This window comes from Symphalangus syndactylus, chromosome 15, assembly GCF_028878055.3.
Source record: "Symphalangus syndactylus isolate Jambi chromosome 15, NHGRI_mSymSyn1-v2.1_pri, whole genome shotgun sequence".
NCBI classification, from domain to species: domain Eukaryota; kingdom Metazoa; phylum Chordata; class Mammalia; order Primates; family Hylobatidae; genus Symphalangus; species Symphalangus syndactylus.
Genome location: NC_072437.2, coordinates 26,385,628 through 26,398,843, shown reverse-complemented (window position 1 = coordinate 26,398,843; position 13,216 = coordinate 26,385,628). Strand labels below are relative to the sequence as shown.

Below are 13,216 nucleotides of genomic sequence, written 5' to 3'. Positions count from 1 at the left end.
TTTGAGACCAGCCTGTGCAACAAGGCATGATCCCTTCTCTACAAATAATAAAAAAAGAAATTAGCCAGCAATCCTTTTGTAGTTCATGAGCATGATAATCGGGTGTTCACGCACTTGTGTGAGATGTGCCACCCTTGAATTTTGTTATGATGTTGCTACATTAGCCCATCTGACAGTAAAATTCAAAAAAAAGAGAGAAATTAGCTGAGCATGGTGGTGCACATCTGTAGTCACAGCTAATCAGGAGGCTGAGACAGGAGGATCGCACATCACTTGAGCCCAGGAGTTCAAGGCTTCAGTGAACTATGATCCTGCCACTGCAATCCAGTGTGAACAGAGTGAGCCCCTGTCTCCAGAAAGAATAAAAGGGGGAAGAGGGGTGTTTAATGCAATGAAAAAGGATCCCTGAGCTGCAGCTTACCTGATCAAACTTGTTCACATCATTGGACAGCAGATTGACTATCTGGCCTGTGGTTGTCTTCCCCATGGCCATGTTACTAAGACGAAGTGCCTGAAATAAAAGAGGTAAGTAGAGAACTGTATTCATGCAGTGATACTAAGTCAGGCTTAGGACACAGCAGACCTGAGGAAGTCTCGTGTGATGTCAAGACCAGATCTAAGGACCAGCATCCCCACCCCCCACTGCCCCCTCTCTCTGACCCACCAGTACCTTTAGCGGTGGCAGCTGTGTCAGGACAGCAAAGCGAGGGTTAGGAAGAAGAAAAATCTCCCACCTCATTTAATGAATTTGGACACGCCCCCAAGTACAAAAGGACATAAGTTTCTACTTAAGAGCCAACCAAAGTAATTTTGAGCCAAATTAGGGAAGAACAGAGAGGCTGTCAGAGGAATAAAATGAGAGGACATGGACTATAAATCCACACCAATCACTAATTCTCTGTGCAACATTATTAAACACACGGGGCCTTAGTCTCTTCACCCTGCCTGGATCAGAGGGTTTCAATGTGATCAATGGGAAATGACAAATATGGAGTATTAACTATCTGGAGGACCTCAGGAGCCCCAGCAGATACAGTGACACAGTCACGTTTTCCTGCCTTGGGAGACAGGGCTAGGTATGTCCAGACACCTGTGATTCAACTGTGACCTGCACAGAGAACTGGGGGCAGTTCCAACTGAGGGACACTGGGTGGGAGAGACCCTGGACGATGAAGGACGGACTTTATGGAGGGAAGGGAAGGGCACTGCAGGGGAGGCCTAGCCAGGACAGAAGTACGGAGAAGGGGGATGTGGGGGCTGCTGAATAAAGAACATCCCAAACCTGGCTGAAGCAGGTGAAGCTTATGGAAGCGAGGCTGAAGCAGGTGAAGCTTACGGAAATGGGGTTGAAGCAGGTGAAGCTTATGGAAGTGGGGCTGAAGCAGGTGAAGCTCATTGAAGTGGGGCTGAAGCAGGTGAAGCTTATGGAAGGAAATATGGAACAGTACGTGTGGTTTTTCAAGTACTGTTTTTTCAAGTTTTTCAAGTACTTCTCAACTTAAGGAAGGTTAAACAGTAGAAGTGATTGGCCAGGAGACTACTAGAAGAAGGAGAATGAGTTGCTGCTGGAATAACAGTCCAGGCAAAAGGCAACAAGACTGTCAATGAGGGCTATGTGAATGGGAAAAAAAGAGCCAGATAGAAGTGAAAACATTTTGAAAAGTTAAAAAAATGGCCGGGCGCGGTGGCTCACACCTGTAATCCCAGCACTTAGTGGGGCTCAAGGCAGATCACTTGAGGTCAGGAGTTCGAGACCAGCCTGGCCAACATGGTGAAATCCTGTCTCTACTAAAAATACAAAAATTAGCTGGGTGTGGTGATGTGCACCTGTAATCCCAGCTACTTGGGAGGCTGAGGCAGAAAATCACTTGAACTGGGAGGCAGGGGTTGCAGTCAGCCGAGATTGCGCCATTGTACTCCAGCCTGGGTGACAGAGTAAGACTCTGTCTCAAAAAAAAAAAAAAAAAATTAAAAAATGCTATTATGGCCGGGCACGGTGGCTCATGCTTGTAATCCCAGCACTTTGGGAGGCCGAGGCAGGCAGATCACGAGGTCAGGAGATCGAGACCACGGTGAAACCCTGTCTCTACTAAAAAAAAAAAAATACAAAAAAATTAGCCAGGCGTGGTGGCGGGCGCCTGTAGTCCCAGCTACTCAGAGAGGCTGGGGAAGGAGAATGGCACTAACCCGGGAGGCAGAGCTTGCAGTGAGCCGAGATTGCGCCACTGCACTCCAGCCTGGGTGACAGAGCGAGACTCTGTCTCAAAAAAAAAAAAAAAGCTATTATGCAAATATAAGTGAATCAATCATAAAATACAAAGAAAGAAGAAAACGTGGGAGTGAGGGAGAAGAAAGGGAAGGAGAGAGACCAGCCTACCCCTGTAGGAAAGAAACAGAACGTAATGTGCCTTATTGACTACAAACTATCTGTAAATATTTATAAAGCCAATCTTACATACAAAATGTTAATCCCACATGCAGAAAATACACCACATTTTTAAAGCATGTAAATTTGATACCTAATTTTAACAAAATAAAAGCAAAATGTCAACACCAAACTCTAAGCCTAAGCTGACCCTTTTCAAGAAATGTGAACTCAACTGTGCCCAACTTGAACTATCAGCCATAGATTGTGTCTGCTGCCGACAATGAGGATTTAGGTAAGATGGCACAGATGCCAATTTGTGAAAAAGACGAAGTTCTTCTGGGTGCACCAGGAGGGCTACTTGTAATTCATGTATTACTGTGACCAGGTGTAGAGGTGGAATAAAAGGCTGGGCAGATACTCGGGTTGTAATAGAAGTTAACCCAAGTGAATGATAACTCTACAGTCAACACAGAAATTAAGGGTCTGCTGAAATAAAATCAGTCATACTCCAGATAGGATAAAAAAAATCATGAAGGGCCATGAATATTATTAATGAGGAAGACATGCCAGGTGCAGTGGCTCACACCTGTAATCCCAGCACTTTGGGAGGCTGAGGCAGGCAGATCACCTGAGGTCAGGAGTTCGAGACCAGCCTGGTCAACATGGTGAATCCCTGACTCTACAAAAATACAAAAATTAGTGAGGCATGATGGCGGGTGCCTGTAATCCCAGCTACTCAGGAGGCTGAGGCAGGAGAATCACTTGAACCCAGGAGGCAGAGGCTGCAGTGAGTCAAGATCGTGCCATTACACTCCAGCTTGGGCGACTGAGCAAGACTCTATCTAAAAAAAAAAAAAAAGAGGAAGACACAGCTGACACGCAAACTGCCAGGCTTCTGCTTCCAACCATGAGAGAGGACTTGCCCTCCCCTGGAAAACTTTAACATTGGGCAAAACATATGACACAGCTGTTTTCAGGCACTGGACCACAGGTAACACAGAGCTGTGAGCCTCAAGAGACAGGAAATGTAGGTGGTGGCCCGCGACTGACCTGGCTTTATGCCTGAGGACATTTTCTGCCCAAGCAGAACAGTTTCACTGAGCGGTGGAGGAAGAGATGGTTGTTCCAAGTTGTAGAAGCATCTGGAATTTGTGAGCCTGAGTAGCAGAGGGCTTACCCCAGAAGTTTCAGTAGGGATTTACCCAGAGTACTTTGCCAACGGCTTCATAAGCAGGGCCAGACTCCATGAGGCCTAAGAAAGCAGCAGCTATGGGGCTGAGTGCTGACCAAAGATTCTGGAGGTCATGCAGTAGGAGATGCCGCCCGAGGAGAGGAAGGAAATCTCCACTGGGGCCTCAGGCATTCAATTGAGACACCAGGAAGGCTATGTCTTAGTAATAAAGATCTCACCCTAGATTAACAGCTGTGCACTTGGAGTAAATTCAGAATGGAGCTACCTGACCTATGATTAACTGATTGACAGACAGATAGACGGATTCAATGCTAAAGGGGCCAGTCTGCCAGGAATTCAACTGCCTGCATGAACAAAACTCAATGCTCTTTAATCCAGACTCCCTATAGTATATTGATCATAATGTTCAACATAGTAAAACAATTACTAGATACGCAAGGAAACAATAAAATGTGACCTGTAATCAAAGGAGGGAAATGGCAATAGAAATAGACCCTGAAATGATCCAGATTTTGGAATTAGTAAACAACTATGAAGCACCTATTATAATGTCAAGGAGTTAAAGAAAAATATGGTTATAACAAGTAGATGCAATTTTAGGAGCAAGATAGGTAATATCAAAAAGAACCAAATAGAACTTCTCGAACTGAAAAGGTAATACCTGAAATGAAAAATGAATTAGATATCACTAATAGCAGATACTTTCCATTGATTTATTCCCAGAGTCACTAACCCTTTCTGCTACAGTTTACAACTGAAATCTGAAGAACACACAGAAAAAAAGAGTTAAGAAAAAGAACAAAGACTGAAGATCCTTATGGAAGAATATTAAGCAATAAAATATTCACGTAATTGGAGTCCTAAAAGAAGAAGAAATAGGGGAAGAAAAAAATATTTGAACAAATAATGACTGGAATTTTACCAAAGTTGGTAGCAAATATTAATTTACATAATTAAGAATCTTAGCAAGTTCAATGAAGGACAAAAACAAAGAGATCTATACCTAGACACACATTAAACACAGAGAAACAACAAAAACAGCCAGCAGCTGACACACCAGAAACAATGAAAACAAGAAGACAACAGAACAATATTTACAGTGCTGAAAGAAAGACAAAAATAACTGGCCAGGCGTGGTGGCTCACGCCTGTATTCCCAGCACTTTGGGAAGTTGAGGCGGGCAGATCACTCGAGTCCAGGACTTCAAGACCAGCCTGGCCAACATGGTGAGACCCCGCCTCTACTAAAAATACAAAAATTAGCTGGGCACAGTGGTGGGCACCTGTAATTCCAGCCACTCCGGAGGCTCAGGCAGGAAAATCACTTGAACCTGGAAGGCAGAGGTTGCAGTGAGCCGAGATCGCGCCACTCCACTCCAGCCTGGGTGATAGAGTGAGACTCCGACTCAAAAAAAAAAAAAAAAAACCTGTCAACTATAAAGTCTATCACCAACAAAAAATGTCCTTTAAGATATGAGGGTGAAATTAGGACATTTTCAGATAAAGGCTGAGAGACTTATCAGCAATGAACCTGAACTGTAAAAAACAGTGTAAAGAATACTTTTCTACTTTTCAAGCTAAAAGGAGATGGTATCAAATGGAAACTCAGATCTACAGAAAGAATGAAGAGAAACCAAAATGACCAACGTGAGTAAATATAAAGGACAGGCCGGGCACGATGGCTCATGCCTGTTATCCCACCATTTTGGGAGGCTGAGGCAGGCAGATTGCTTGAGCTCAGGAGTTCGCGACCAGCCTGCGCTCCACAAAAAATATAAAAATTCTCCAGGCATGGTGCCACACACTTGTAGACCCAGCTACTCGGGGGCTGACGTGGGAGAATCGCTTGAACCCAGGAGGCGGAGGTTGCAGTGAGCCAAGATCACACTACTGCACTCCAGCCGGAGTGACAGAGTGAGGCCTTGTCTAAAAAAAAAATAAAAAATAAAAAGAAGACAAATTACTTTGAAAAACAACCAGCTGCTTAGAGAAAAAATGGTAATGGTGCATTTGGGACAGAGAAGTAAAATATACGACAACAGCACAAAAGATGGGGAAGGGTAATAGAATTTTACTATTGCATACTTCTAACCTTTAAGGTAAAATAGTCCTTATGTTGGGCCATCAGTAAATTTCAATCAATATCTGAACATAAAAATGTTACACAGAATGTATTCTGGTGACAGCAGAATTAAATTACAGATCAACAATAAGACATCTCTAACAACTCAAAATATCTGAATATTAACATTTCTAAATAAGCATGTGTCAAAGATAACATCATACGGGAAATCTGAAATATTTTAAAGTAAATGATAATTTGTGAGATATAGCTAAAGCAAGTCTTATGGTAAACTTTTGGCTTTAAGGATTTTACATTTAAAAAGAAGGTATAAAATTGATAATCTAAGTTCTACCTAAAATCAAGACCAAAGAAACAAACAAACAACAACAAAACACTGCTCACATCCTCAGAAGTACAATTAGTGTAATCATATATCTGTGTTACCCTCAGCAGCTACCAGAATATATAGACCAAGTCATATTCATTTATGTCATTATGATCATAAATCAAGCTACCATTTAGTAAGCACCTACTGTAAGCCAGACAACTGAACATGAAAACAGCATTTACCAAGTAAGAATTATTCCTATTTTGTAGATGAGAAGATAAAAATAAACTCAAACTATATACATCTGACAGAGAACAAGCAATTATTTTTTTAATGAAGCAAAGTTACCAGTGTTTCTCATTAATGTAGAAAATTAAAGTTTGGTTCCAATAAAGTGTCCATGTTATAGTTTAAAACAGTTCACATCCAATGTACAGAAAAAATCTGCAAATTCATGTATCATCGTTCTGCAAATATTTTGATTCTATGCTTCATTAACCTGACAGGTTATAAAAGGACACCATTAGATTAAATTTGTTTTCCCTGTGAAAACAAAATAGTTCTACCATGAGAACAAATAAAAGGCAACGTAAAACAAACTGAAATCAAAACTTGTAGTATACATCCCAGACCCATATCTTTAATAAATCAACGGCCCCTACATATCAATACGAATTATAAATGCCTACCAATTATTTTTTAAAAGGAGCAAAGAATGTGTGCAGGAAATTCTCCAAAAAAAAACCAACACAAATGGCCAAGGAAATGCAAATGCTGAAATCCACTATTACACAAAGCCATGTAAATTAAAACAACAATGCATTATTTTTCACCTATGAAATTGGTGAGATTGACAGTGATTATTAAAATATAACATCAAATCTGGACTTGTAGGGCTCTCTCATTTCACTGGGGAAAATGTAAGTAATTAACAACTCTTGGGGAGGAAATCTAGCATAGCAAAAGCCTTGAAATTTGTATACCCTAGGAAATGAAGGATCTGTCCAAATGTTTAGCTTTAATCATGTCCATTAAAATGCTATTTGTAATATACAAAAACTAGAAGACATCTAAATATCTAATTACTAAAAACTGGAAAACATCTGAGTATCTAATTATTGGTTACTCTAGAATCTCCATGGCTATTGAGAACAATACTGTGAATGGTGGAAGTAAACACCATCAGAGCAGGGCACCATTTGATAGTTGCTTACTACTGAAGGCAGGCAAGGAAATACGTTTGAGATTACAAGAAAACTCTACAATCTAGAACAAAACATTAATTGTATTCAATTTCTTAAAAATAAATCATGTAATATCTAGCTTCATTTGAAATATATAAACTGTTTCTTCTTTCTTATTTTAATCAGTGTGGCCACATAAATATCACCATCAAAGGGAGGTGGGAGGAGAGAATGACCTTTTCATGGAACTGAGTTTTCCAGACTGGTGAGATGACTATCCCTTCTTCGATTAAATGCATTAATCCAGTCTTCATTTTAACAGATGTCTTCCCCCATCTCTAACAGTCCTTTTAAAACAGAAGATGCAGCTGGGTATGGTGGCTCATGCCTGTAATCCTAGCACTTTGAGAGGCCGAGGAGGGCGGATCACCTTACATCAGGAGTTCGAGACCAGCCTGGCCAACGTGGTGAAACCCCGTTTCTACTAAAAATACAAAAATTAGCTAGGCATGGTGGCGTGCACCCCTGCAATCCCAGCTACTGGGGAGGCTGAGGCAGGAGAATCACTTGAACCCGAGAGGCAGAGGTTGCAGTGAGCCAAGATTGTGCTACTGCACTCCAGCCGGGGTGACAGTGAGACTCCTTCTCAAAAATAAAAAATAATAATATATAAAACAAAAGATGCAAACTGCAGTTCATCACCTTCACGATGCAAATTCCTCACAACAATATGGCTCTTACCCAGTGTCAATGACCCTTGGTGGACAGGGATGCTCTTCCCACAGAGTCCTCAAATGGCCACACTTTTCGGATTCTGGTACTTCCTGATCCATCTTGCCCCTGGCTGTCAGGCTATCAGGTGTCTCTTTATTCTCATCACAATGTCACATCATTACCTACTGGTGTTTTAGACTGGGATGTGGCTTTTGAGTGTTGTAAGTCAAGTCAGAGTAAATACATTCTGAATAAGCACATAAAGTATTATCTATCTTATTTACTTTATGTTTTGCTTACTTCCTGGTTCATGACCCTACCCCAGAGTTGAGTTTGTGAGGTAATGAAGCTTCCAATTAAACTGGGTATTTCTGCAATAGGCAACTAGGATGAGTATGTTTAGTCACTTGAAGCAGAAAATTGCCTGTATTTTCCCAATACTGTTGGCCAGAGTTGCTTAGTAACAACACATCTACTTTAATGACTGCATAATCTAAAACCAATAATCTCTGTTTTTGAGGGGATGACCCAAGGACTGGCTAATATCCTCCTTCCTCGTAAACATGATGGGTGACTACTCTACAAAGTTAGTCACATTCCTTCTCTAATTCTGTAAAAGAAAAGAAATTTAAGGAGATGAAAATGTCCATCCAAAATCAACAACCTGTATGTTCTTTATAATCTGACAGTCTCACTGCCTTCTGAGGCTTTTGTTTTTGTTTCGCCTAATTTTTCTTGGCTGGAATACAAGCCTGAAAACCTATACAGAAGGTTCGCCATAGGCCAGGTAGGGTGGCTCATGCCTGTAATCCCAGCACTTTAGAAGACCAAGGTGGCAAGATCACATGAGCCCAGGAGTTCTAGACTAGACTGGGCAACATAGTGAGATCTTGTCTCTACAAAAAAATTTAAAAATTAACCAGGCACAGTGGCACATGCCTGTAGTCCCAGGTACTCAGGAGGCTGAGGTGGAAAGATCGTTTGAGCCCAGGAGCTCAAGGCTGCGGTGAGCAGTAATCATGCCACTGGAATCCAGTCTGGGCAACAGAACAAAACCAAGAAAGAAAAGAAAAAAAAGAAAAGAAAAGAGACAGAGAGATGAGAGAGAGAGTGAGAGAAAGACAGAGAGAGATGAGAGAGAAAGAGAGAGAGAAAGAAAGAAAAGGAAGGAAAAGAAAAGGAAAGGAAAGAAAAGAAAAGAAGGAAAAAAACCATTAGTGTTTCAATGAGTGGTGGGGCAGTCAATATATATTGAAGGAAATTAGTGCAATCTAATTAATCAACTCTACCAATACCCGTGGAAAGAACATGTAACACAGCTTGACAGTAATCTGTTCAAAGGAGGGCCACATCCCCCCACCATGGCTGAAAGACCCCTCAGCCCCAGACCCTGCTATGACCAGTTTCTTTGCCTGAAAAACAAGCCCCAACTGAACTGGTTTATCGACTGAGAGGGGAACAGAGAGATGAGCAAGACATACTGGCAGGGCAACAGGAAGAAAAATGAAAATATGGAGAGGGTGACAAGGCCGGGAGTGGGTAAAGAAGGGACAGTGAGGACATACATGGGGACAAATATATGGTCTAGGGTTAGGTCAGAGAAGATCATCTTAAGGAGAATATAAATGCAGTATACCCCCATTGAAGAGGAAGAAAAAAACCAAACTTCTATCACCTTTTTGTTGTGTGTGTGTGACAGGGTCTTGCTCTTTTTGCTGGAGTTAAGCGGCATGATTGCAGCTCACTGCAGCCTCCACCTCTGGGGCCCAAGCAATCTTCCTGTCTCAGCCTCCCAAGTAAGAGACTACAGGCATGCGCCACCACACTTGGCTTTTTTGGGCGGTAGAACAGGGAGGGCCGAGGCAGAGACAGAATTTCCCTATGTTGTCCAAGCTGGTCTTGAACTCCTAGGCTCAAGCAATGCTCCAGCCTTGGCCTCTCAAAGTTCTAGGATTAGAGGTATGAGCCATTGTGTTTGGCATCCATCATCATTTTTTTTTAAATCTTTTTTATCGTGTTTTTCTTCTTTCTGCTTTTTTTTCCCCCCTGAGACAGTTTCACTCTTGTTGCCCAGGCTGGAGTGCAATGGCGTGATCTTGGCTCACCGCAACCTCCACTTCCCAGGTTCAAGAGATTCACCTACCTTAGCCTCCCAAGTAGCTGGGATTACAGGCATGCGCCATCATGCCTGGCTAATTTTTTTTTTTATTTTTAGCAGAGACGGGGTTTCACCATGTTGATCAGGCTGGTCTCGAACTCCTGACCTCAAGTGATCCACCTGCCTTGGCCTTGCAAAGTACTGGGATTATAGGTGTGAGCCAATGCGCCCGGCCTGCTTTCCACTTCTAAAAGAATATTATAAGAAACAAATAAGAAATGTGTTTATAATGTATCTTCTCAAATATGACATGTTTCATGTGCCCTCTTTCAGACTAAGAATACTTGCAGGAAGCAATCTGCACTCTACAGACTCACCATAATTTTACTAAGAATCAGTCAAAATGAAAATATTTTACATATGTGATTTTCCTTTTTTCCTAATGTTGTGTATTTATCAAAGTATTGACCTTGAGTAGGCCAGATATTCAATAATCCTAAAGTAACAGTGCACAGTACTGTAATACTGCAAAATTCATTCCATCATTCATTCCCTTTCCAAGATTATCTTTGAAGCTTTAAGAAAATGAAGAGATTTGTGCAGCAGGAAAAAAAAATGACAGATGTCAGAAAATGTCTTAATAATGACTTATTCACTAACATACATTTTTACAACCAAACGTACCAAATGCAGTAATGCCTTCATCTCTTTCACTGATGAGGATAAAGGAATTAGGACAAAAATGCAGAGAGAGAGGAGGGACAGACACTCTTTACCAAGGTACCTCCTTCCCACTTTCTCGACTCTATGGTAAGCATATCAAATAGCAGCCCTGTGCCCACAGCTATTACCCCCAGGAGAGAGCCAAAAGAGAAAATGACCCTGTTCCTTCAGCTAATGGGTCCCAGAGGGAGTAGAAAGGAGAAGATGAGGACTTCAAAACACATCAGGACACAGGCAGTTGCTCAGAGCAAGAAGCCAGAAAAGGGTAGAATCTCAGAAATTCTTTCCTCTTCCACTACAGCTAAATAAAGGTTCAGCACCACAGTTGAGGATCAGGGTGAGGCAGAAGTTTTTCACTAAATGCTAAGAAAATGTATGACATAAACCCCAAAATTAAATTTACCTGAGGACATGACGCAAAGTGAGATAAGCCACTCACAAAAGGACAAATATGGTATGATCCCACTTGGATGAGGTCCCTTCAGTAGTCAGATTATTACAGACAGAAAGTAAAATGGAGGATGCCAGAGGATGACAGGTAAGAGCCATCATGCCTTGCAAAAATTACAAATTTTATGTGACAGATATTTTTTTGAGACAGGGTCTCACTCCAGTGCCCAGGATGCTATACAGTGGCACAATTATGGCTCACTGAAGCCTCAACTTCCTGGGCTCAGGTAATCCTCCCACCTCAGCCTCCCAAGTAGCTGAGACTACTTGTGCACACCACCATGCCTGGCTGATTTTTGTATTTTTTGTAGAAACAGGGTTTCACTATGTTGCCCAGGCTGGTCTTGAACTCCAAGGCTCAAGCAATCCAGCCATCTGAGCCTCCCAAAGTATTGGGATTACAGATGTGAGCCACCATGCCCGACCGTTACGTATATTTTATTTTTTTAATTTTTAATAGAAAAAGATTAAAAACAAATCAATTATGTTTGAAGGCCCGAAAGTAAATAAGCACAAAATACAAATTCTAAACCTGGAGAAATATCTTAAAAAAATAAACAAGAAATAAAAACATTTTCAGGGCAGGGCAATGAAAAAATTTAAAAATTGCTATAACAGGATGTCTTAGAAGACAGAAAAAAGGAAAAAAACAGAAAAAAGCTAAAATTTAAAAACTGAATTAACATTTTTAAAAAATAAATAAATCATCAGCCATGATTTCAATATAAGTCCTGAGGAAAGGAATGCTGAGCCTCATGCGGCCCTCTCCCTTCCAAGGAAGCCACGTCCGGCCTCCCTCTCCACACCTGTTGTTCCCTTCGCCATCCTCTAGTACAGAAACTTCCCTGAGGCACAAATTAAATATACGGATTTCCAGGCCCTTTCTCTAGAAATTCTGTAACAGCAGGTCAGGTCTGAGATGGCCCCAGGATTGGGGTTTTTGTTAAGCACAGAGATGACGTATGGCAGATGCTGGAGCCCCTCAGTCTTGCATGTGCCCTCACCCTCCATCTATTCAGTAAGGAAGTTAAACAGGCATGTCCTACAGCTCGCACAACCACACGCTATACTGTACACTTGGAGCTCCCAGCTCCACAGCTCATAAACATCTGGGCTATTCAACTAGCAGAGAGACTGGGCTCTGGCCATGGCTAAGTGGCTCATACTGTAACAGCCCACTCCTCTGCCTCAGAAATGTACAACACTAGGAGGCAGACGTTTCCAGACACCAAGCATCACCTTGGCTCTGAGCCAGGACACCACCTTCTGACTGCGGCAGTGAGCTGAAGTCCAAACACAGCACAGCAGCCCTGCTGAGCAAAGGGGTGGAGGCCAGAGCTTGGGTTAGTTAAAGCCACTGGCATCTGCATGGCCCTGGACAGTAAGGAGGTATCAGAAGGGAAGGGCCCCAGAAGGCTATGAGGTGGGTGCTACAAGTCCTTGGCTGATGCATGGGCACAGGTCAAGGCCACCCAAGCCTTATCAGAGAGCTGGTGCTGAGGAGGAGTGAGCTGATAGAGATACTGAAGGTCAAGCTGAGGTGAGGTACTGAAATTCTCACCAGACCAGAGTGCAGAAACCTCATTCACATATCATTAACACACCTGGCATACGGTTGAAACACCAGAGAGATCATGTCTTAGAATTCAAGAGCGCTAGCCAGAGAAATAATTCTCAAACAGGGCAATTTTGCCCCCCAGGAGAGATTTGGCAATGACTGGAGGCACTACTGGTTGTGACAACTAGAGGGACGCTTTCGGTATCTAGTGGGTAGAGGCCACAGATGCTGTTCAACATCTTAACAGTGCATGGAGCAGCCTCTCCATCCCCAAAAAGAAATTATTTAGCCCTAAATGTCAAGTGCTACCCAGGTTGAGAAACTCTACACTAAAAATGAGTTAACACTAAACTTGCCCAAGAAAAAACAAGCACTACTGAACAAGGCCCGCAAATGGCACATGGTTTGAATCTTGAGTCCCATCAAGTTAGAGGAGCTTGGAAAACACCTTAAAATTTCCAAAGTTCTGCCCTAACAAAGCATAAAAAACAGGCCTATGAGTTTAGCAAGTTAATATGCTATTGGAGTAAAATTCAA

The 13,216-nt window shown here is 42.1% G+C and overlaps 1 protein-coding gene and 1 non-coding gene across 7 annotated transcripts in view; one reads left to right on the top strand and one right to left on the bottom strand.

Annotated features, from left to right (window-relative positions):
* The window catches only part of ABCC4 (ATP binding cassette subfamily C member 4 (PEL blood group)), a 393,134-nt gene that overhangs the window by 197,887 nt on the left and 182,031 nt on the right, over positions 1-13,216 (bottom strand). For all 6 annotated transcript variants that reach the window (XM_055244268.2, XM_055244267.2, XM_055244269.2 and 3 more), the window contains one exon: positions 422-511. In XM_055244268.2, coding sequence (XP_055100243.1) covers positions 422-511 — 90 coding nt within the window. The remainder of the gene's footprint in view (positions 1-421; positions 512-13,216) is intronic.
* Positions 71-175, top strand: LOC129464273 (small nucleolar RNA U13). The gene has a single exon (XR_008651512.1). It is a non-coding gene; the product is annotated as a small nucleolar RNA U13 (small nucleolar RNA).